This window comes from Physella acuta, unplaced genomic scaffold (assembly GCF_028476545.2).
Source record: "Physella acuta isolate Inbredline_101_S28 unplaced genomic scaffold, ASM2847654v3 ptg001062l, whole genome shotgun sequence".
Classification (NCBI taxonomy): domain Eukaryota; kingdom Metazoa; phylum Mollusca; class Gastropoda; family Physidae; genus Physella; species Physella acuta.
The window spans coordinates 281501-307351 of record NW_026732579.1 but is presented as its reverse complement, the minus strand read 5'-3'; the positions used below and the strand labels follow the sequence as shown (position 1 = coordinate 307351).

The following is a 25851-nucleotide window of genomic DNA, read 5'->3' as shown; positions in this document are numbered from 1 at the left end:
TTAAAGTTAGAAATAGAGCATTGATATAGGCCTAATATTATATTTTTAATAAGCAAAGGAAATATCAACGGATTCACAAATTTGTAGAATTGACTCCTCTTCTGTAATATAATGTAACAAGTACTCAGTTTAAAATGTGCTCTGCACCAATTGAAGTGCATCTGTTTACTATAATAAGTATAAAGATTTAAAAATTAAAATTTCATTATTTTTGCTGCTTGAAAATATAAAATTGGCTTAACACAAGCTCTATTTGAATGTAATGTAAGTTAGGCCTCGATCTAGCAACTAGAAATTTATGGTTAGGCTACATCCAAATGCCAAAAAATCTGGAATGTTGTTTTTCCAAAATGGCGTCAAGCAGTAGACAGTAAGTCTTCTCAAGAAAACAATTTAATTAAATAGCAGTATTTATTAGAAGATAAATATTAGACTATTAATGTATGTACTAGAATATAAAGGTTAAAACTCCATTTTAGCGTATTTTTTTCCCCGCTTCACGTTCACCTCCAGTTGAGCGTATTTTATTATCAAGACAACCAAAACTCATAACAAAAACGTAGCGATGTCGGCATCGCCGCCATCTTGCTTTAAGAACGGCAACCGGGGAATTTCGCTATTGTAAAATTTCGTCGATTATCTTCCTTATTGAAATACATAGTGAGAAAATATAGGGATTTTAAAGTAATCGATTCAATTTCGTAGTCGGGCCAACTTTTCACCAATTTAATGAAATAATGTGTGATTTTAAACTGCTAACTGCATTACTTTTCTCTCTTCCTTCTCCAAGTTATAATATTGCGAAACGTGGTCTAATTTTGTGCGTGTTTCAACGACAACTTTTGATAGAAAGGTGAGTTTATCAAGCTATCTCTTTGTATTCTCAAAAATTACATTATGTATATTATAAGTTAATAATGATTTCATCTAATTTGAGGTACGTTTTCTAGTGGTATTTTGACCGAAAAAAGGGTGTTTGATTCACCACAATAACGCCATTTTATAATAAAAAAATATGGCGAGACCGGAAAGCCTATAGGGGCGTGGGGGCCGGCGTCGCCTTTATAAATGTTCACTTGTTCCTTAATCGTAGAGTTTATTGCAAATGAATGATTGCCTTTTAAAAATAAAAGATGTATAAATATGTTAAAGGCTGTTGAAGAAAGCCAGTGGTTTTTTTTTTGCACATCAAGCTAATAACCAATAATAAATTACCACTCAAGAAAAGAAATTATTTTTAAGCATATATTTCCTTATCCCTTACTTTATTATGCTACACACTTGCCTCTATTAAAACAATAAATTCTACTTTTACAGTAGTATTAATGTTGATTTCTTTTCCTCTAGATATATGATCAAGAGTATGGATGAGGAAATGAATACTTCAGCAGGTGGTAAATCTACAGGCTCTGGGAGCCCTGATAAGCATTCTGCCAAAGATTTACCAATTCTAATTAATCAGTATTCTGACTTTCGGACAGCAGCTGGCATAAAGCAAGGCCATATAATTCATGTATGGTATGAAAATAAAAAACAAATTAAAAAGGCAGTGCAAGTTTTGGAAGAAATAATACCAGCGTCAAGTAACAGTCATCAACTTTATAATAAAATCAACAGATTATGTGTTAAATTTAGATCTCTTAAGCCACAAGCACAATGGGATAAAATTATAAATTTTATGGAAATGCCATTTCAAGAGCCTGTACCTAAAGAAAAGGGGATTGTCTCTAAGTTAGCACCTGAATTAATAACAACACTAATCCCCCCAAAACAAGCCTCACCTTTAAAACTTAAACAAGACTGTGTAAGTTGTGCATACAAAAGAAAGTCTACAGAACAGTTATTGAAATCAAATAAAAAATTGAAAACTAGTTTAAAATTCTATCAAAATGAACTTCAATCAAATAAAGTTTTTCAAATTAAAGATCTAAATAAAAAAATTAAACGACTCACTGACAGACTCCTCAAACAAGAGAAAAAGAATAGACAGTTGGAAGCAGAGAAAGTAGAGATTAAAAAAAAACTTAACTGCAATCCGTTTGCAGATTCCATTCAATACAAAATGAAACTGAATCAAGTTGCCAGTTTAAAGAAAAAATTATCAAGAAGAGAAAGAAAAATTGAAGCACTAGAAAATATGGTCAAGATCAAAAACAAAACCATCAAAAATTTAAAATCAATGGTCAATGATTTAGAATTAATGTATGATAATGCCATCAACATGCACGAACCCCAAGAAGAGGGACAAAATATTGTAACCAAAGAAGGAAAGCATTATGGTACTTCTATGAGAATTTGTATGTACCAATCTTTGTTGAAAAATGTTTCTGTGTTAGCTGCTGGACAGCTATTACAGTTTTTCCTGGAGCAGGAAGCTGGAATGAAACTTGACTGCGTGCCTCGCAAATCTACAGTGGCTCAAATGGCTTATGAAATAGGCATTTTAGCTGATCTGCAGGTTGGCGAGGCACTTGCATCCCTTGATGGTGCTACACTGTCATGGGATGCAACCACCATTGATGGAAGTCATGTAAATGAAATCCATATTTCTGCTGCAGGTAAAACTCTTGCTGTTGATGTAAAACCTTTACCTGGTGGTAAAGCTGTAGATTACATAGAACATATTAGTGTTAAGTTAAAAGATATTGTAAACATATATTGTAAATACATAAATCATCCAAATTTAGAGCAGCTGTACAAAACTCTTATGTCCACCATTAAATCCACTGTGACAGATAGGGCAGCTGTGAATCATTGTGTTGTAAACCAGCTGAATACTTTGTTACAGACACACCTGCTGGAATTGAATTGCAATGTTCATCCGCTAGATAGTTTTGCTGCTGGTGCCAGAAGAGCATTGGAAAATGATACTGAGATAGGCAACAAGACATTGCACTGTATTTTGAGTATTTCCAAGCTCAGATACAAGCAATCCAGTGGAGACCCTAGCGGGTTCAAGACCTATTTTAGAGAAAAAAATATTCCAGTGGGAGTTTTCCTTCGGTACGTCGGTAACCGGTTGCACATTTTATTCCATTCAGCTGGAATTATAATTTTATATCTGAAAGAGCTGAAGAAATTTGTTGAATTAGGAGGCACCAACCTTAAAAAAAGCATTAAGGAACAGCTGGATGACCCTAGGGTTGTTGCTCAATTAATTGCACTCGGGTTAATTGGGAAAACAGTCACAGGGCCATGGATGACTAAATTCTATGCAAATTCAATGAATTTAGACATGGTCCCTGTGATACAAAGCTCTAAAAATGTTTTGGACAGGTTTGCTGCTGAGCCAGAAGAGTTGTTATGTCCCACTGTGAATGTTTTTAATGAACCCATTGATGCAGCTTCAGACATGGTGCTGACAGCAATCATCAACAATATTGAATCCCACAGGGATAAAGTAAAGCAAACTTTGAAGCAAATATTACATGAAATTGTGGCGACCTTTCTAGCCCTACAGTTGAGCAGTTGACACAAGCTTCAACTGCTCCTTCACACAACATGGCAGCTGAGAGAATATTAGGAATGACTGACTATTTATGGCGTCGGGCCCCTAATGCGACAGCTGGTTTTGTAGACGGAAAGGTGAGAGGAAGGACAAATGATACTGTAGGATGGCTTCTGCAACAGGACAAAATGACCCAACATAGATTAGTTTATTTTGCAATGAAAGAGGGGTACAGAGCAAGGGAACTTGCAGCACAAAGGAAGAAGATGATGGAAGCAGTGATGATGCGTCGAATGCTAGAAGCTGGTCAGAAACATGAACAATCCAACCGTAAGGCTCTAGAAAAAGAGGTTGCTATGGCTTTGAGTGCTAAAGATCTGAATGCTAGTGTGTTTTCATCTGCGTCATCTGAAGTTATGGGCCTCATTGCAATGTATATTACTTCAGAAAATCCTATGTCTGAACTGACTGAAACCTATACAGGACATCTACTTAAGCATTTATGGACAGAGGAAGGAGTTGATAAAATGTATTCTGGCAGAGTGGTAAATTTTAAGCAACAGAAGACTAAGACAATGAAATGTACAATTACTTACTGGGGACCTGATGAATTGGAAACTGACAGTGTTGACTATGACATGACAATGACATCTCTAGTCACTGATTTACTGACAGGTGACCTTGTGTTTAGTAGCTAGGATGACAGTAGTAGTCCATGTTGTACAAAGCTTAACTTGGTATAAGTCTCACCTGTTATTGTATTGATGTAAGCTATGTCTACCTTAAAAGTTTATTGTTTTGATGTATATATTAACTTTGCTTTTTGTTTAATTGTGTAAATTTAATTATTTATTGAGAATCATTTAATATAAAACATTTATCCTGATAAGATAATAGAGATGAGTTGTTTTTTTTACTTGCAATGTTATTAATTTGGTGTAGGCTTCCTGAAATGTTATTTAAGTTATTCTACTTGTTGTGTTGCTAATAATAATAGTTTTTAAAGACAACCATTCAGTAAATAAAACTCCCGGCTTGCCAGTGTGCCTAAGATAAATTGTTCGGTTTAATTTATTAAAAAAAAATTAGTGCCTACTACCTTTTTATTCAATTTGTTCTGCTACTGGCAAGTCTATTAATTAATAAATGTAATTCGAACATGCTGAAGTAAGATCATGCAGAGTTTTAACATTGTACCTTTAAAAACAACTGAGCAGTGCAACTTAGAAATTAGGGCCCATAATAGTCAAAATGTATCCCTTAAAGGAATGCTAATTATTCTGCTCCCAGGGAATGAATTAATGATTTCAATTAATATATGTAATTCAAACATGCTGAAGTAAGATCCTGCAAAGTTTAAACATTGTAGTTTTAAAAACAACTGAGCAGTGCAACTTAGAAATTAGGGCCCATAATAGCCGTAATGTATCCCTTAAAGGAATGCTAATTATTCTGCTCCCAGTGAATGACTTAATGATTTCAATTAATATATGTAATTCAAACATGCTGAAGTAAGATCCTGCAAAGTTTAAACATTGTAGTTTTAAAAACAACTGAGCAGTGCAACTTAGAAATTAGGGCCCATAATAGCCGTAATGTATCCCTTAAAGGAATGTTAATTATTCTGCTCCCAGTGAATGACTTAATGATTTCAATTAATATATGTTATTCTAACATGCTGAAGTAAGATCCTGCAAAGTTTTAACATTGTATCTTTAAAAATAACTGAGCAGTGCTATTTCAAAGTTAGGGGACAGTGATTTTCATGACTTACAAAGAAATATAGTGGACATTCACCCATTACGTAAAAAATTCATAAAAAAAAAACTACTGAAGCTAGAAAGAAAATTTTTTCAGTGTTATTCTAGTTACATCAAGCACAATATTTTTGCAATGCTCATACATTTAATTAGCCAATTTTAATTTTTTTAATGGAATGCCTAAAAAACGTCGTTAAACGCTGACACTTCTCACTTCACTAGATTCTAGAATATTAATATTTGATTTCTTTATGACGAGTTTATGAACTTTGGTTTTAATTTTTGATAATTTACTTTGTCAAGACATGAGAAAAATCCAAATTTGGAATGTTGAATGTGCACTAGATTTACTTTTTTTTAGCTTTTTTTTCTCTTGAAAATAGGTTTGTGTCATACTGTCGTCATTTCATTAAACTTTTTTAAGGCATTTTATTTTAAGGAGAAACTCTAAAAATCTATGTGCAAGTCAGATAATTTTGTATTCATTGTATTGTTAAAAGTATCTCTCACTCATGATACTATAAATTATAAATGAACTCACAATGGCCCTAAGCTAATGACGTATGCTGATTAAGTCAATGTGAACTCACGGTGAACCCTTCACCATGTCCATGTAGGGATTTTTCTCCAGCCGACGATCACATGCTATTTATTATTTAATTGGGATTGTAATGCTTATTTATAATCTTTTTGGCCAAGACTATTCTCAGCCGGTTGGGAATAGTCGTATTGGGGCTATTCGCAGCCGACTGATTAGCCCCGCCAATACGGCTATTCCCAGTTGGCTGTCATTTCATGCTAAATACTACGACTGGGAATAATATCTTACGGGAATAAAAGCATTTTTTGTGACTGGGAGTGAGGTATAGATTAAGAGAGCATTTTTATTGTGTTACATTTTCATTAAAAAAATATATTATGGCTTTTTTTAGGCTCATATTTGCTATGTCGGTCGTAGATGAACTGATCAATTCAATTATCATTATGCACTCGTAATTAAATATATACTTGTACTAGTCTAATTAATAAATCTAGTAATTTTTAAATAAATAATATTAATTATGCATCAGTTTAGTTAGTAGTTCATATTGCTATTCAACTGTCAATTACCATTTCAAATTTGCATAGAACTATAATTTTAATTCAGTTTCCATCACACTATTCCCAAGTTGTTTTTTTTTTCTTAGCAAAAATCTAAGGGACAGGTCTTTTTGCAGATATGCCATTAATCACGTCACAAACAATTAAAAAGTTAACAAATTTAACCCTTTCATGAACAATGGGAAAAAATAAAATTTTGATAAATGGTCATAAGATGGGTTCTAACCCGCACCTTCTGTCACAGCAGTCACCCACATTTCCACTCGACCACACAACTTCATGCTTAATTTGGTGTTTTTAACATTAATTCTACAAAACGCGGCGTATTATACGCCACTATTTAGTTGTTTTATTTTCTACTTTTCAGTATTTGTGAATTCGACAGTACCAACGCTGCCACTGAAAATATTTGCTTTAAAACACTATCAGTAGCTCGTTAAGGACAATACCCCCCCCCCCGTGAAGTAAACTCCTCTTAGTTACCTCCCCTAAGTTTAAAATCGTTGCAAACTAAATTATCTGCCCCTAATAGCCGTCACTAAACCCAGCTCTATGATTGTAAACATTTAGCGTGAACCACAGCTCACCAGACCAGGTAGGGAGCGCGCTTACAGCTTGGTGTTTTCTATCGTCTCCAAGAAGATAATTATATATATAGATAAGCCAGCTAATGCTAAGTCTAGTTGTAGTAGCCCAACTCTCATTGATTTCCAGTGATGAACACAAAATTATGAGTTCGGGGCTTTTATTGTCATAACAAATATCTATTATCCCTTAGCCCGGTTGAAAGACAAATAATTTAGCTTAATTAGTCTAATTACATGAAAAAATAGACAAATAAGTATTATCCATATTTTTAAACCTAATGTTGTGAAGAAAGCAAAAAAATGTGTCCAATCGTATGCCAGGTTAAGAAGCCATATTGTTGTTAACAACCAACCACTCCTTTTAGGTTTGTGGGCATTGCTACTAATTAGCAATTAACACTAAGCCCCCTAATCAATACTAATTCATGGCTAATCAGTCACTAATCACCTAAACAGAAAAGTAGTTATTTAAAATTTGTTTAAAAATTAAAATTAATGGACATGACCAAATTGAAGAGTCCTTCCATCGTTAATCATTATTGTTGATATGGATAAAGAGAATTTATAAAATATTTTAAAATCATGTTTCTTTTTTGTCATCAAAGCTACCTTAAAATAAAGGCCCCATTTGGGAAGAATGTTCTGGTCCACTTAATATGTTCACTAGTTCAAACATGAGCTAAAATAATGTACCAAGAATATTCAAAAACAAAAAATAAATCAGACAGGAATAAAGATCTAGTTCTTGGGAAGACAGTACACTATTAGAGCAGATGAAAGATCAGCATTTTTTTTACCGTTAAATAAAGCCTACTTGATTTTTTCTCTTATGTAGTATATAGGCCTAACAATAGTAGCTTTAATAAATTAGTAGACCTTACATTAAGTGTTTTTATTAATATCTCACATGCGTGGTGTCGCCTAAGATTTTAAGCTGCATGACATCAGATGACTTGAACAATTAAAAATTATAGATTTATTTGAATTTAATTTGATAAGCCTACTAATTTTAATTATCAAAATAAATCAGCAGCCTAGAAAAAGCTTTTTGAAAAAATGTGTTGGTTATTTAATGGCTACTAAGCTGTAACAATTACAGTGGGTTAATTTTATGGAGTTTTGTGTCACATTAGACATTTAGCACAAATGTGTCATCAGCTAGAGTTCTCCAATTCAATTACATGGCTTATAGTTATTTTCATAAGTTTTTCTTTAGGGTCATTCATATTTTTTTTTTTTTTCTATTTTCTCAGGGCCATTTTTTTTTCTATTTTCGACCAAAGTGGGAATATAACATACATTATTTATTTTACCTGAGACATTAGTTCTCACATTATATCTCCCGCTACCTTGTAGGCCTACTCAGTAAAATGAACGTGTATGCAACAGATGTAAAATGCTTAGCATACACTAAACATTCATTGTTATAATCTAATCAGTAATGTTGTAGAAATCTTTTGATAAAATTGATTACAATATAAAGTGAATAATAATTACTGTAAATAATGAGTTGTTCATAAAATAATACATTTTATGCCTTTTGCTTAAAAAAACACTGCTATTATAAAAAATATCTAATCTCAGCTTAGCAGACTGGACCTCTCACAAAGTAATAGGTCATACAAAAAGGCTGTAGCCACATTACTTGAAGGCTCAACACAATTTTTTTTATTGATTGCAGTTAAAAAAATCAAACAATAAAGGTTAGTGTTAATATAATTTTTTCAGTTTGTCTGCTCAAGTTTTCTGTCGAGAACATCCAGACACCCCACTTGTTGAAGATTATCATGCAGGCGATATGATTTGTTCTGTGTGTGGATTGGTTGTTGGAGACAGGTATTACACTTGTGAATTGTGAAATTTTATTGTAGGAGTCATATATTCAGTTCCATATTTTTATGGCTTGCATTTTTCATTTAAGTTAACTGAATTAAATTGTTGACATAGACATTAATGAATATTTGTATCATATTTACTGATTTTGTCTAGAGTCATTGATGTGGGATCTGAGTGGAGAACATTCAGCAATGAAAAAAATACTAAAGACAACTCACGTGTTGGTGCTGCAGAGGTGATATCTTCTTATTTAAACTACTTTTCTCTAGGTTTGCCTTTCTGTCTCATTGTTTATTGTTAATGGATAGTTATGGGAGGAAGCATGAACTCAATGTCTTTGAATGATTTTTGTAACAGAATCCACTGTTTGATGGGAGTGACATGTCCACAATGATTGCAACTGGAACAGGAAGTGATAGTTTAAGGGATGAATTTGGAAAACCAATGTACAGAAACAGAAGAACAGTAAGTTTGTACTTAGCTTTCTCAGAGTATAAAACTAGCTTTTCATCATTCATTTGTTACTTAATAAAAAGAACTTGATTTCTTTTCTCAGATGAACAGCTCTGACAGAGCCTTGCTCACAGCTTTCAGAGAGATAGGACAAATGGCAGATAGACTTAATCTACCCAAGATGCTCGTTGTAATTAATTTTAAGATTCAAATGAAAAATCTCCTAACAACTTTAGCATAGTATTTTATCATAGTTATTTCCTGTGTAAAGAAATATTTTCATATATGTTTAAATGTTTATAAATTTAAGAAACTAGTTATTTTCACATTTACTGTACCTGCTTAAATCTGTAGAAGCCATGTGCTTAAGCATCAAAACATGTTTGATTATAAATAGTTCTTTTTAGGATCGTGCCAATACACTTTTCAAGCAAGTTCACGAAAGCAAAGCTTTGAAGGGCCGAAGTAATGATGCCATTGTATCTGCATGTATGTACATAGCTTGTCGGCAGGAAGGAGTTCCTCGTACCTTAAAAGGCAATTTGTTTGTTACAATATTCTATTCTATTTTTGTAACTTCAAGTGTGTGTGTGTTGTTCTTACAAGGGCAGTTTGATGTATGTTACCTTGCATGATTCATTTACATGAAGCCTGGTTTATGTCAGTTTTTAAATCTCCCATCTTTTATTTTCTGTGCTTCAATTATTTGCTGAAAAGTTTTCTTTTTTAATCTTTAGCTTTTTCCCCATTGTAGGTAAAACAATAAAAATAGATTCTTCATCAGAGAGAATGTCATACATTAGGGTAAAAAGATATATACTAGAAATAAGTAGACACAGTTTCTTACAATTATTTTTGTATAACAGAAATTTGTGCAGTTTCCAAAATCAGCAAAAAAGAGATTGGTCGAGTTTTTAAGTTAATCCTCAAAAACCTGGAGACCAATGTGGATCTTATTACTACAGGAGATTTTATGGTAAGATTGATTATAGTTTGCTTGTAATGTTCTCAATTCATTATTTTCTTAATTGCAATCACCTATGTTGCTAGAATTTCATGTATTGCATATTTCTCTTACAAACAACCCTACTGTTTATAGTTAATTGAATGTATTTTACTTTGCAGTCACGTTTCTGCTCTAACCTAAGTCTCCCCCCTTCAGTCCAAAAAGCTGCTACTCATATCGCTCGCAGGGCTGTTGAAATGGACCTTGTGCCTGGGTAAAGTTAAACCACAAAACTATTGAATAAAGTTACCCAGATTGAAATTTCTTAAACATACATAATTTAAAAAAGTAAGGCATAGAAAATGTTCTTTTAAAAATGACAGCAATATGTATGACCATTTTTTGTTTTTATATTCTGTAAAGGTAAAACAGTTAATTTATTTCAAAGAAGCTTACAAACTTTTTATTTGTAGTTTTTTTTTTAAAAGGTTTTTTTTTTTTTTGACAGCCGAAGTCCTATATCAGTGGCTGCTGCTGCTATTTATATGGCTTCACAAGCTTCTGATGACAAAAAAACTGCCAAAGGTAAACTAGTTTTGGCCTCTTTTTAAAATCTGATAAAAAAAGCTTTGTTATTATTTTAAAAATGTAATGTTTATGTAAATGCATACTAAAAGGATTGAGTAGTTGAATGGTAGAGCATTTGATTGTCAACCCGAAATTCACAAGTTCAGATCCCGGACTCCACAAAATGCTGACCACATTATCACCTGTATGTCAAGGTCATTGAGACATATGAAAAACAAACAAAATAAAATGATGGAATATCAGTAAAAAAAAATGTATTGATAAGTTTACACAATATTATAAGTAAACACTTATACTTTGCACATAGGCCTACTTTTTTGTATGTTGGCTGTGTTTGTATCTATACTAATTAAACAAATGCTGAAGGTTTTAGGAAATAATTTACCAAATGTAGGATAGTCAAATTTATTTACATTGTCATGAAATGTTATTGGAAAAAAAGTAGAGCTTAAACTTAAAGTACTTAAAGTTTCCAGTTAGAAATTTTGTTCAGACATAGACAATTGAATGTGCAATTTGAATTTTTCTTCCCCTGCCAGAAATTGGAGATATTGCTGGTGTGGCAGAGGTAACCATCAGGCAGTCTTACAAGTCAATGATTCCTAAAGCTGCAGAACTCTTCCCTAAAGACTTTAAATTTAGTACTCCAATAGAAAATTTGCCACCTAATTAAGCACAACAGTGTGTGTGTATGTTACAGAGGGTACACTATTGAATAAATGTTTATATCTTATTTATTAATGTTTGGTAAGAAAGCATATTTTTTATTGAATTCTATTAAAGCAACTTAATTTAAATTGGTGTCAGTATTAAGCTTTACATTTACAAATAACATTACAACTATGGTGTGCTGAAAATAATTAAATTTTGGAGAAATTGAATAGGAAAACACTTTAGCTGTTTGACTTGCATACACATCCAAATTTTAAAAAGATCCTTGGACAAAGGAAAAAAGGGTTCAAACCCTAGAATGATTACTCCCATGCACACAATTTAGCACACCATGAGATTTCTTTTGGTGAGGTTTCAAATGTTTTGTGGCTTAACATTTTCCCTATAGGTTACATTTGTTTATTTTAGTTATTACATTTATTATGTAACAAACACATCACAGAGATGGAATTTTTTTTTTACACTAAATTACATTTTGAAAATTTAAAATTCACATCTTTTAAAGTGAACTTGAGAAAGATTGGTTTGTATTTAAAATAAAAACCATATTCTGTTGTTAAAAGTTTAAAGCAATAGAAAAATCAAGATTTCTAATTTATTTAATAACCATTGACTGTTCATTTTGATGCTGAGCTAAGACTGTTCTCAGATTATTATATTTATACTGTGCATTTTTTAAACCTTGGGTGAGAGAATGTTCTATGTTGACTTATTTTGTTTGAATGTGTGGTGACATAAGCTGTGAATGTATGTTAATGTTTTACCAAGAGTCAGAAATAAAATATTTTGCTCTAAATGCAGCAGTTTACTGTTTACAGTTGAATACAACATGAATTCATTGTGATATACTAGAGTTCACCATAAAATAATTTCAAATAGATCATGTACCTCTTCTGTCAATTGGAACCAACATGATAATGACTGGAAAAATCCTGTATTGAGATTATAATAAGAAAAAGTGAATAACTCAAAATATTGCATTTGGTTAAGTGAAATTTTATTGGCTGTTAAATACATTAACCATTTGATGTTAAACACAACCTGAATAACAGTAGTAATATGGATCTCAAAAGTATTCTGGTATGATGTCAATCTTAAGAAGGAGCATAGTTTACTCCATGCCAATTGTGTCAACACATTTTAAGTAGAAGAATTCTTCCAATTGAATATCTTATTTGATGGCTTAAATGTCCCATTGCTAGTGCAAGAATTCTGACCTATTCCTGGAGTAGTTGGGTGTGACGGAATATATTAGAGACTAGATTATAGTGCATGCAGCCGGGCGCCTCTTCTCTTATTGTTGCTAGTGAAACAGACTTTCTTTTCAGGGAAGAATATGAGCCCTGATGCATGCTCAATCTGGCATAGTGGAGTAAGAAATTCATCTAGTTTCACCTCCTCTCCTTCTTCTGGCTTGCTATTTGGCATCATGTAAGACTCCAATTCAAGGTTCCCGTCGTGTGTTTCAATGATAATTACCTTTGAGATATAAAACATTGCAGGTTAGATTTTGCTGCTACTGTATAGAACATGGTACGTACATGATAAAAATGTTAAGTGAACATAGGTGATTGGTGATGCAACGATAGTAATGTTAAGTGAACATGGGACATAGTTGATGCAACGATGATAATCTTAAGATAACAAGACAGATGATGTAACGATAATGTTAAGAGAACATGGGATGCAGCGATAAAAATGTTAAGTAAACATGGGTCATAGATGATGCAACGATAATAATGTTAAGTGAACATGTGACATAGATGATGCAACGATAATAATGTTAAGTGAACATGGGATACAACGATAATAATGTTAAGTGAACATGGGACATAGATGATGCAACGATAATAATGTTAAGTGAACATGGGACATAGATGATGCAACGATAATAATGTTAAGTGAACATAGGACATAGATGATGCAACGATAATAATGTTAAGTGAACATGGGACATAGATGATGCAACGATAATAATGTTAAGTGAATATGGGATACAACGATAATAATGTTAAGTGAACATGGGATACAAGGATAATAATGTTAAGTGAACATGGGACATAGATGATGCAAGGATAATAATGTCAAGTGAACATGGGACATAGATGATGCAACGATAATAATGTTAAGTGAACATGGGATACAACGATAATAATGTTAAGTGAACATGGGATGCAGCGATAATAATGTTAAGTGAATATGGGACATAGAAGATGCAACGATAATAATGTTAAGTGAACATGGGATACAACGATAATAATGTTAAGTGAACATGGGATGCAGCGATAATAATGTTAAGTGAACATGGGACATAGATGATGCAACGATAATAATGTTAAGTGAACATGGGATACAACGATAATAATGTTAAGTGAACATGGGACATAGATGATGCAACGATAATAATGTTAAGTGAACATGGGACAGATGCAACGATAATAATGTTAAGTGTACGTGGGACATAGAAGATGCAGCGATAATAATGTTAAGTGAACATGGGGCATAGAAGATGCAGCGATAATAATGTTAAGTGAACATGGGATACAACGATAATAATGTTAAGTGAACATGGGGCATAGATGATACAGCGATAATAATGTTAAGTGAACATGGGATACAACGATAATAATGTTAAGTGAACATTGGGCATAGATGATGCAGCGATAATAATGTTAAATTCATAGAGGATGCAACGATAATAATGTCAAGTGAACATGGGATACAACGATAATAATGTTAAGTGAACATGGGATACAAGGATAATAATGTTAAGTGAACATGGGATAGATGATGCAACGATAATAATGCCAAGTGAACATGGGATATAGATGATGCAACGATAATAATCATGTTAAGTGAACATGGGATACAACGATAATAATGTTAAGTGAACATGGGACATAGAAGATGCAACGATGATAATCTTAAGATAACAAGACAGATGATGTAACGATAATGTAAGGGAACATGGGATGCAGCGATAATAATGTTGAGTGAACATGGGACAGATGCAACGATAATAATGTTAAATGAACATGGGACATAGATGATGCTACGATATTAATATTGAGTGAACATGGGATACAACGATAATAATGTTAAGCGAAACACCGGACATAGATGCACCGATAATCAAGTTAAGTGATGTAACGTTGATACTGCGATGATAAAATTGAACATACACGCAACGATAATAATGTTTAGCGAACATGATACCACGATATTGTTAAGTGAACATTGAGCATAGATGATGCAACGATAATTATGTTAATTGAACATGGGGAATTGAAGCAACGATAATTATGTTAGGTGAACATTGGAAATAGATGATGCTATGATAATTATGTTAAGTGAACATTATAAATAGAAGCAACGATAATACTCTAATTGACACAGCTAGTCAAAGTTTGTCTTAAATTGTGATTCATAAATAATTACCTTAAAAAAGTGGGTGGGAACGGACACTTCACCTTCGCCCAAGACATCAAATTTCATTTCGACTTTGCCATCATTGTCACTGTGCAAAACAAACACAAGAAATAGATTTTGGAATTACGGGGAGAGAACTACGCTAAACTAGTAATAAAAGATGTTTTGGGTATGAGCCCTAAAATTCCCTATTTAAAATATTTAGCACGCTATCTATTGCTACTTAAGGTTGTTGAGCCAAACATTAGTGGTATATTTAATTGGTAAATAAATACTAAAGGGAAGGGATATATCATGCAATATGTTTTATCTTGTCAAAAATTATAATTTTTCAAATTGCTGAAACCTATTCTTACAGCTAACTCTTAAAAACAAAAATCCTACCTAGGCAGAAAGAGAGGGCCAGAGCACACGTAGACACTCTTGTTCTCTCGCACTAGTTTTTCTCGAATATAGCATTGCAGATCGAACCATGGGCCACAGCTGAACCCTGGGACCTAGAGCAATAGAGGAAATTAGGATAAATAGACACTAGAGGCAACGATAACAATGTTAAGAGAACCTAGAGAGGCAACGATAACAATATTAAGAGAACCTGGACAGGAAACGATAACAATGTTAAGACAACCTGGAGAGTCAACGATAACAATTTTAAGAGAACCTAGAAAGGCAACGATAACAATATTAAGAGAACCTGGAGCGGCAACGATAACAATGTTAAGATAATCTGGGGAGGAAAAGATAACAATGTTAAGAGAACCTGGAGAGACAACGATAACAATGTTAAGACAACCTGGAGAGACAACGATAACAATGTTAAGACAACCTGGAGAGACAACGATAACAATGTTAAGAGAACCTAGAAAGGCAACGATAACAATATTAAGAGAACCTGGAGCGGCAACGATAACAATGTTAAGACAACCTGGAGAGACAACGATAACAATGTTAAGACAACCTGGAGAGACAACGATAACAATGTTAAGACAACCTGGAGAGGAAACGATAACAATGTTAAGACAACCTGGAGAGTCAACGATAACAATGTTAAGACAACCTGGAGAGACAACGATAACAATGTTAAGACAACCTGGAGAGGAAACGATAACAATGTTAAGACAACCTGGAGAGTCAACGATAACAATTTTAAGAGAACCTAGAGAGGCAACGATAACAATGTTAAGACAACCTGGAGAGACAACGATAACAATGTTAAGACAACCTGGAGAGGAAACGATAACAATGTTAAGACAACCTGGAGAGACAACGATAACAATGTTAAGACAACCTGGAGAGGAAACGATAACAATGTTAAGACAACCTGGAGAGTCAACGATAACAATTTTAAGAGAACCTAGAGAGGCAACGATAACAATGTTAAGACAACATGGAGAGACAACGATAACAATGTTAAGAGAACCTGGAGAGTCAACGATAACAACGTTAAGACAACCTGGAGAGACAACGATAACAATGTTAAGACAACCTGGAGAGGAAAAGATAATGTTAAGACAACCTGGAGAGACAACGATAATAAAGTTAAGAGAACCTGGAGAGACAACGATAACAATGTTAAAAGAACCTGGAGAGACAACGATAACAATGTTAAGAGAACCTGGAGAGACAACGATAACAATTTTAAGAGAACCTGGAGAGACAACGATAACAATGTTAAGAGAACCTGGAGAGGCAACGATAACAATGTTAAGACAACCTGGAAAGGCAAAGATAACAATGTTAAGACAACTTGGAGAGGAAACGATAACAATGTTAAGAGAACCTGGAGAGGCAACGATAACAATGTTAAGAGAACCTGGAGAGGCAACGATAACAATGTTAAGACAACCTGGAGAGACAACGATAATAATGTTAAGAGAACCTGGAGAGACAACGATAACAATGTTAAGACAACCTGGAGAGGAAACGATAACAATGTTAAGACATCCTGGAGAGACAACGACAACAATGTTAAGACATCCTGGAGAGACAACGATAACAATGTTAAGACAACATGGAGAGACAACGATAATAATGTTAAGAGAACCTGGAGAGACAACGATAACAATGTTAAGACAACCTGGAGAGGAAACGATAACAATGTTAAGACATCCTGGAGAGACAACGATAACAATGTTAAGACATCCTGGAGAGACAACTATAACAATGTTAAGACAACATGGAGAGACAACGATAATAATGTTAAGAGAACCTGGAGAGGCAACGATAACAATGTTAAGACAACCTGGAGAGGAAACGATAACAATGTTAAGACATCCTGAGGCAGAGGCAATGTATAGAATGTTAAAATATGCTTGTGTGTCATCTTTTAAACGCGTGACAGAGAGACAACATATTATCCCGTTACATTGTAATTAGTGTTAGGTTCATAATCAAGGGAATGATTTGTGCTATTTCGACAAAAAAGTTTTTTTTAATGAGTCATAATTAAGGTAAATTGTCTACTTGAGGACTAATCAACTTCTTTTGGTTTCTTTTTATTTGTCGTTTTTGGTGGGATCATGTTTGCTCCTAGAAATATGCAAGTGGTGAACAAGGACATTTTAAATAGCTTTAGATGAGGTGGATTCCCCGAACATTTTCTCATTGTTATCTGTTTAGGTTGAAGTTGCGGTAATTTACTAAAGAAAAATTAATAAAAACAAATTTAGGCTCTAGAGATATCCACAAGAAGAATATTGTATTAATTGTGCACCAACTATCTGTTCAGAAAAAAGTCGATGATAGACTTACAATTGGCACCACGTTGGTCATGACCTGAGTTTCGGCACAAGCCTCGGCATCAAATGGATAGTTGGCTGGGTCGGCCATCAGACCAAGTTCGTACTCGGTGTCGCAATAGTCACGAACATCAGCACGATGGTAACCATGGATACGACAGTCAGGGTGGAATTTCGGCTTTTCGTTTCCAAGATTTGCTGAATCTTCGCTGTATGGACACAAAAGAAGTGAAGAACATCTATTCCTTAGATACTATCTTACCTAATTAAACAACTTCTGACATAATCTCAGGTTCTCGTTACAAAGCGCCCAATATCGCATAAGGCTCCCGATACTAAGTGACAAAATTGTTGCTACCTTAGAAAATTGTTTACCAAGTTTGACAGCTCCCAATGTACCTTAGAAAGTTGTTACACAGCTCTTAATTCGTAGTATTCAGATACTACCTTAGGAAAATTGTTATATAAAAGACTTCTATTGTAAACAACTCATGAATACAACATTAGCCTTAGCTGTTTTAGTAGTCCTACTCTACAAGACATACAGCTTCACATTAACATAAAGTATAAAGGGGCTGTCGGGCAACAACTGGTTTAGCTCCCTTATACAACGTAATGGTAAAGGCAGTTGTGTTTTGCAGCCTCAAGTAGAACATAATGCTACACATCACTAGAGCAATGGCATACAGATCCCCGATACAATTCAGTTGACTATTTATCAATTTACAAGCCCTAGTTATAGAACCCCATAATGCCTTTCTCTAGCGTATAATTCAGGTACCCATCAGAACTCGATACCTTCGGACTAACAGTCCAGTAAGATTATACAGCGCCAAAATATGACTACAATAGCACATAACTTTTGTTAAAAAGGCTAGGTCTGTTACACAACGCCCCGGTATAACAAGGCTAGGCAAAGATTTGTTTAGTAGCTACCCAATATAACAAGGCAAGGCAAAGATTTGTTATATAGTTTCCAATATAACAAGGCAAGGCAAAGATTTGTTATATAGTTACCCAATATAACAAGGCAAGGCAAAGATTTGTTATATAGTTTCCAATATAACAAGGCAAGGCAAAGATTTGTTATATAGTTACCCAATATAACAAGGCAAGCCAAAGATTTGTTATATAGCTACCCAATATAGCAAGGCAAGGCAAAAATATGTTTAGTAGCTACCCAATATAACAAGCAAGGCAAAGATTTGTTATATAGTTACCCAATATAACAAGACAAGGCAAAGATTTGTTAAATAGCTTCCCAATCTAACACAAGGTTAAGATTTGTTAAATAGCTTCCCAATCTAACACAAGGTTAAGATTTGTTAAATAGCTTCCCAATCTAACACAAGGCTAAGATTTGTTAAATAGCTTCCCAATCTAACACAAGGCTAAGATTTGTTATATAGCTTCCCAATCTAACACAAGGTAAGGCCAATATTTTTATATAGATCTAGATTCTAAATTAAATAGCTTCTATAATAGCACACGGCTTTTATTAAATAATCAAGGCTGGAGGTATATAGTTTCTCAAATCATATGGCTGTTGTTATAATTCCCATTATCAAATCGATCTCTAGCTATTGTTACAATGTTCCCGAATACAAGAAAAGGCAGGATTAATTTAAAAATCAAGGCTAATGTATAACAGTTCCTCAATACAACGTGGCTATTGTTGAGTTCCTAATACAAAATATGGCTATTATTATTCACAATAAGGCAGTTGCTAGTGTTAATATATCACCAAGGCTGTAGTTTTCTTTCACCACGACATTGAGAAAAGCAATGTTACCTTTAATTGATACTGATTTGACACTAGATCTAGATTCTAGATTGTCTACATGTGGATTCTAGAAGATCTTTATGTCTAATTAGCTAGCCACAAATTCAAATGGAACCATAAATTTGGTCGTTTATATGCAACCCAGTGACGCTGATTATTTCTAGATCTAGATGTCTATACTTTAGTCTATGGTCTATACTATAAGTCCATAGGTTGTTAAAAATTAAATGGTGCTGCCAACACTGGAACCATTGCTGTGTGGATTCGTTTTCGAGGATTTTGAAAGTCAGCAATTTCATTTTGAAACCTGTGTCTATTTTGTACAACCAGAAGAGATTCGACTTTTAGATCACATGCTCAAAGGTAGCATTGTGAAATAAGCACGCCAATGCTTTGGAACAATCTTATTGCTATATTTAAAAAGGAATAAGTAGACTTACTTGTATGGGCAGACATTGACTCTCCTGTCGCAGGGGTCATCTTTGTAGAATTTGTAGTACTGGAGATGTTCGTAAACCCAGTTTGGAATTCGGTTCTTTGTATCATAGGAAATAATAAAATCTTTGTAACGTAGTGGCTTACAACAGGCCGTTAGCTGTGGAAATCCGACGGCTCGCTTGATCCTGTCACCAACATACAACTGGCAGTCGTTTGGTCCGGCATTCACTTTTTTCGGTAAGCATTTCTCAAGACAGAGTTTACTCAGAGCATTTTCTTGTAGGAGTCCTCCATCCTGCTGGCTATTCACTCGGTGCTTTACATCTAACGCCAAGGCGCAAGCAGCGTACGATAACTTGCGAAACATGATATCGATGGAAAGAAGGGAAGCAAAGGCCTAAAATTCAAGCCCAAGAGGGATAAATATTTGTCTTGGGCTTTACTATGATGGTCAGGTAATACTCAAGAATTCTTGTGTTTCCTACACGGCGTTGGCAAATGACGTCAAATATCTCCAAGCGACGTGCGAGGCTAATGACGTTGGGAGGTGGCGTAGACAGTGCTTTCAAGTGCGCAATGTTTTGGTAACCTGGCGTGCATCGTGTGTTCTACTGGTTTAGAAAGAGCAAGCGGATTGCTTTAAAAGTTAAAACACGAATATGACAGATAATTTTTACTAATGCAATGACCTAAAGCCACTATCATATATTTTAATTAAGTAGATTGAAAATGAGTATCTAAAATTACTTTAATAACACATTACTTCTGTATACCAAAATGATATAGATCTACTACTGTGTTGGTAAATGTCAATCTTTCCGCAAAAAGTTCCATGCTATTTATCTCTAGATCTAAATAATGAAGTGCAAACAGGTGCTAGACCGTGGTGGTTAAAAAAAAGAAATACTTCAAAACAAACACTATCTTTACGCAATGTATTTAAAAAGTAAGTAGTGACAGCTAGACTGTTATGTAGGACAGAAACTGATCAAATGACTAGGTCATGTAGGACAGAAACGGATCAAATGACTGGGTTATGTAGGACAGAAACGGGTCAAATGACTGGGTCATATAGGACAGAAACGGGTCAAATGACTGGGTCATGTAAGACAGAAACTGATCAAATGACTGGGTCATGTAGGACAGAAACGGGTCAAATGACTGGGTCATGTAGGACAGAAACGGGTCAAATGACTGGGTAATGTAGGTCAGAAACTGATCAAATGACTGGGTCATGTAGGACAGAAACGGGTCAAATGACTGGGTCATGTAAGACAGAAACTGATCAAATGACTGGGTCATGTAAGACAGAAACGGGTCAAATGACTGGGTCATGTAAGACAGAAACTGATCAAATGACTGGGTCATGTAGGACAGAAACGGGTCAAATGACTGGGTCATGTAGGACAGAAACGGGTCAAATGACTGGGTAATGTAGGACAAAAACGGGTCAAATGATTTGGTCATGTAGGACAGAAACGGGTCAAATGACTGGGTCATGTAGGACAGAAAAGGGTCAAATGACTGGGTCATATAGGACAGAAACGGGTCAAATGACTGGGTCATGTAGGACAGAAACGGGTCAAATGACTGGGTCATGTAGGACAGAAACGGGTCAAATGACTGGGTCATGTAGGACAGAAACGGGTCAAATGACTGGGTCATGTAGGACAGAAACGGGTCAAATGACTGGGTCATGTAGGACAGAAACGGGTCAAATGACTGGGTCATGTAGGACAGAAACGGGTCAAATGACTGGGTCATATAGGACAGAAACGGGTCAAATGACTGGGTCATGTAGGACAGAAACGGGTCAAATGACTGGGTCATGTAGGACAGAAACGGGTCAAATGACTGGGTCATGTAGGACAGAAACGGGTCAAATGACTGGGTAATGTAGGTCAGAAACTGATCAAATGACTGGGTCATGTAGGACAGAAACGGGTCAAATGACTGGGTCATGTAAGACAGAAACTGATCAAATGACTGGGTCATGTAAGACAGAAACGGGTCAAATGACTGGGTCATGTAAGACAGAAACTGATCAAATGACTGGGTCATGTAGGACAGAAACGGGTCAAATGACTGGGTCATGTAGGACAGAAACGGGTCAAATGACTGGGTAATGTAGGACAAAAACGGGTCAAATGATTTGGTCATGTAGGACAGAAACGGGTCAAATGACTGGGTCATGTAGGACAGAAAAGGGTCAAATGACTGGGTCATATAGGACAGAAACGGGTCAAATGACTGGGTCATGTAGGACAGAAACGGGTCAAATGACTGGGTCATGTAGGACAGAAACGGGTCAAATGACTGGGTCATGTAGGACAGAAACGGGTCAAATGACTGGGTCATGTAGGACAGAAACGGGTCAAATGACTGGGTCATGTAGGACAGAAACGGGTCAAATGACTGGGTCATGTAAGACAGAAACTGATCAAATGACTGGGTCATGTAGGACAGAAACGGGTCAAATGACTGGGTAATGTAGGTCAGAAACTGATCAAATGACTGGGTCATGTAGGACAGAAACGGGTCAAATGACTGGGTCATGTAGGACAGAAACGGGTCAAATGACTGGGTCATGTAAGACAGAAACTGATCAAATGACTGGGTCATGTAGGACAGAAACGGGTCAAATGACTGGGTCATGTAAGACAGAAACTGATCAAATGACTGGGTCATGTAGGACAGAAACGGGTCAAATGACTGGGTCATATAGGACAGAAACGGGTCAAATGACTGGGTCATGTAGGACAGAAACGGGTCAAATGACTGGGTCATGTAGGACAGAAACGGGTCAAATGACTGGGTCATATAGGACAGAAACGGGTCAAATGACTGGGTCATGTAAGACAGAAACTGATCAAATGACTGGGTCATGTAGGACAGAAACGGGTCAAATGACTGGGTCATGTAGGACAGAAACGGGTCAAATGACTGGGTCATGTAGGACAGAAACGGGTCAAATGACTGGGTCATGTAGGACAGAAACGGGTCAAATGACTGGGTCATGTAGGACAGAAACGGGTCAAATGACTGGGTCATATAGGACAGAAACGGGTCAAATGACTGGGTCATGTAAGACAGAAACTGATCAAATGACTGGGTCATGTAGGACAGAAACGGGTCAAATGACTGGGTCATGTAAGACAGAAACTGATCAAATGACTAGGTCATGTAGGACAGAAACGGGTCAAATGACTGGGTCATGTAGGACAGAAATGGGTCAAATGACTGGGTCATGTAGGTAAGAAACGGGTCAAATGACTGGGTCATGTAGGACAGAAACGGGTCAAATGACTGGGTCATGTAGGACAGAAACGGGTCAAATGACTGGGTCATGTAAGACAGAAACTGATCAAATGACTGGGTCATGTAGGACAGAAACGGGTCAAATGACTGGGTAATGTAGGTCAGAAACTGATCAAATGACTGGGTCATGTAGGACAGAAACGGGTCAAATGACTGGGTCATGTAGGACAGAAACGGGTCAAATGACTGGGTCATGTAAGACAGAAACTGATCAAATGACTGGGTCATGTAGGACAGAAACGGGTCAAATGACTGGGTCATGTAAGACAGAAACTGATCAAATGACTGGGTCATGTAGGACAGAAACGGGTCAAATGACTGGGTCATATAGGACAGAAACGGGTCAAATGACTGGGTCATGTAGGACAGAAACGGGTCAAATGACTGGGTCATGTAGGACAGAAACGGGTCAAATGACTAGGTCATGTAGGACAGAAACGGGTCAAATGACTGGGTCATGTAGGACAGAAACGGGTCAAATGACTGGGTCATGTAGGACAGAAACGGGTCAAATGACTAGGTCATGTAGGACAGAAACGGGTCAAATGACTGGGTCATGTAGGACAGAAATGGGTCAAATGACTGGGTCATGTAGGTAAGAAACGGGTCAAATGACTGGGTCATGTAGGACAGAAACGGGTCAAATGACTGGGTCATGTAGGACAGAAACGGGTCAAATGACTGGGTCATGTAAGACAGAAACTGATCAAATGACTGGGTCATGTAGGACAGAAACGGGTCAAATGACTGGGTAATGTAGGTCAGAAACTGATCAAATGACTGGGTCATGTAGGACAGAAACGGGTCAAATGACTGGGTCATGTAGGACAGAAACGGGTCAAATGACTGGGTCATGTAAGACAGAAACTGATCAAATGACTGGGTCATGTAGGACAGAAACGGGTCAAATGACTGGGTCATGTAGGACAGAAACGGGTCAAATGACTGGGTCATGTAGGACAGAAACGGGTCAAATGACTGGGTCATGTAGGACAGAAACGGGTCAAATGACTGGGTCATGTAGGACAGAAACGGGTCAAATGACTGGGTCATGTAGGACAGAAACGGGTCAAATGACTGGGTCATGTAGGACAGAAACGGGTCAAATGACTGGGTCATGTAGGACAGAAACGGGTCAAATGATTGGGTCATGTAGGACAGAAACGGGTCAAATGACTGGGTCATATAGGACAGAAACGGGTCAAATGACTGGGTCATGTAGGACAGAAACGGGTCAAATGATTGGGTCATGTAGGACAGAAACGGGTCAAATGATTTGGTCATGTAGGACAGAAACGGGTCAAATGACTGGGTCATGTAAGACAGAAACGGGTCAAATGACTAGGTCATGTAGGACAGCAACGGGTCAAATGACTGGGTCATGTAGGACAGAAACGGGTCAAATGACTGGGCCATGTAGTACAGAAACGGGTCAAATGACTGGGTCATGTAAGACAGCCCAGCAGATGATTAACTCCCCAAACATTGGCTACTAGATTTAGATCTAATTTGGGTTTAAAAAGTTCTGGAGCGAGCCCCGCCACGAACCATAATGCACGCATTCATGAAGTGAGCAAGATAATACATTGGCGTCGTACCTGACAACAACAACGATCCCCTCCCCTCCCAATATACTAATCTCTGGCTGCAGTGTTCAAAACCACAAATGTAGTGATTGTAAGAATGGAGTATTTGAGTGATATTAGATTATTGTTGTATATTATTCTACAAGAAAAGCAACAGCTCTTAAAAAGCTCGATTTTGTGTGGACTAAAGTTTTAGAAGTTTTATTTAAACAATGTATCAAAACGTAACAAGTGAGTGGAGTGCACTTACTGTGATGCTCTTTATAGAAGATAGTAGTAGACATTCTGCGTGTTACTACCTCCCCCCTCTCCCCCTCCCCATAATGTCCAAATAAAGTGAAGTAAAAAAGAGCTGTATTATGTTAGGAATATGACATTTGTCGTACATACACTGGCACTAATACATGGTGTTTATGGTGGCTGACTATTCGTGTGGATACTGTGGTTAATGGGTGTCGTACTGACTGCAGGGGAGGTGTGGGTTCATATTGGAGTATAAGGCGCGGTAGTGTTGGAGGTGTTTTATGGTGTCGTGCAGGGTGTGGTGTTTTGGGGTGTTTGTTGGTGTGTTTGTTGGTGTGTTTGTTGTTGTGTTTGTTGGTGTGTTTGTTGGTGTGTTTTTTGGTGTGTTTGTTGGTGTAGTGTAAGATGGTCTGTTTATTGGTGTGTTTGTTGGTGTGTTTGTTGGTGTGTTTGTTAGTGTGGAGTAAGATGGTGTGTTTGCTCGTGTGTTTGTTGGTGTGTTTGTTGGTGTGGGGTAAGATGGTGTGTTTGTTGGTGTGGGGTAAGCTGGTCGTTTGATGGTGTGTTCGTTGGTGTGTTTGTTTGTGTATTTGTTAGTGTGATTGTTACCGTGTTTTGTTGGTGTGTTTGTTGGTGTGTATGTTAGTGTGGGGTAAGGGGTGTGTTTGTTGGTGTAGGGTAAGATGGTCTGTTTGTTGGTGTGTTTGTTGGTGTGTTTGTTGGTGTGTTTGTTGGTGTGTTTGTTGGTGTGTTTGTTGGTGTGTTTGTTGGTGTGTTTGTTGGTGTGTTTGTTGGTGTGTTTGTTGAGGTATTTGTTGGTGTGTTTGTTGGTGTGTTTGTTGGTGTGTTTGTTGGTGTGTTTGTGGGTGTGTTTGTTAGTGTGGGGTAAGATGGTGTGTTTGTTGGTGTATTTGTTGGTGTGGGG

General features: G+C 36.1%; 3 protein-coding genes across 3 annotated transcripts in view; 1 reads left to right on the top strand and 2 right to left on the bottom strand.

Annotated features, from left to right (window-relative positions):
- LOC131955282 (coiled-coil-helix-coiled-coil-helix domain-containing protein 5) overlaps nucleotides 1-24607 on the bottom strand; it is a 44871-nt gene extending 20264 nt beyond the window's left edge. Inside the window, exon 1 of the mRNA XM_059319337.1 lies at nucleotides 24593-24607. The gene's annotated coding sequence lies outside the window, so the exon portion shown is untranslated. The remainder of the gene's footprint in view (nucleotides 1-24592) is intronic.
- On the top strand, nucleotides 293-12191 carry LOC131955279 (transcription initiation factor IIB). The gene is made up of 10 exons (XM_059319330.1): nucleotides 293-370; nucleotides 8625-8732; nucleotides 8886-8967; nucleotides 9090-9197; nucleotides 9289-9375; nucleotides 9593-9722; nucleotides 10052-10161; nucleotides 10311-10405; nucleotides 10640-10716; nucleotides 11259-12191. Exons 1-10 carry the CDS (start codon nucleotides 318-320, stop codon nucleotides 11390-11392), a joined length of 984 nt encoding a protein of 327 aa, XP_059175313.1. The 5' UTR covers nucleotides 293-317; the 3' UTR covers nucleotides 11393-12191.
- Nucleotides 12367-20309, bottom strand: LOC131955280 (endonuclease G, mitochondrial). Its single transcript, XM_059319331.1, has 5 exons — nucleotides 19782-20309; nucleotides 17572-17767; nucleotides 15205-15317; nucleotides 14830-14908; nucleotides 12367-12870 (listed from the first exon to the last, which is right to left on the bottom strand). The coding sequence occupies exons 1-5, from the start codon at nucleotides 20144-20146 to the stop codon at nucleotides 12655-12657; spliced, it is 969 nt and encodes a 322-aa protein (XP_059175314.1). The 5' UTR covers nucleotides 20147-20309; the 3' UTR covers nucleotides 12367-12654.
- Nucleotides 24608-25851: the final 1244 nt, after the last annotated feature.

What these genes read in the sequence shown, in the direction of transcription:
- LOC131955279 (XM_059319330.1), top strand. Translation starts at nt 318, where the DNA reads ATGCCAAAAAATCTGGAATGTTGTTTTTCCAAAATGGCGTCAAGCAGT. An exon ending in CACGTGTTGGTGCTGCAGAG is followed by an intron (nt 8,968 to 9,089) that starts GTGATATCTTCT and finishes TTTTTGTAACAG; the next exon opens with AATCCACTGTTTGATGGGAG. An exon ending in TGTACAGAAACAGAAGAACA is followed by an intron (nt 9,198 to 9,288) that starts GTAAGTTTGTAC and finishes TTCTTTTCTCAG; the next exon opens with ATGAACAGCTCTGACAGAGC.
- LOC131955280 (XM_059319331.1), bottom strand. Translation starts at nt 20,146, where the DNA reads ATGTTTCGCAAGTTATCGTACGCTGCTTGCGCCTTGGCGTTAGATGTA. An exon ending in TGACCAACGTGGTGCCAATT is followed by an intron (nt 15,318 to 17,571) that starts GTAAGTCTATCA and finishes CTATTGCTCTAG; the next exon opens with GTCCCAGGGTTCAGCTGTGG. An exon ending in GGCCCTCTCTTTCTGCCTAG is followed by an intron (nt 14,909 to 15,204) that starts GTAGGATTTTTG and finishes TGTTTTGCACAG; the next exon opens with TGACAATGATGGCAAAGTCG.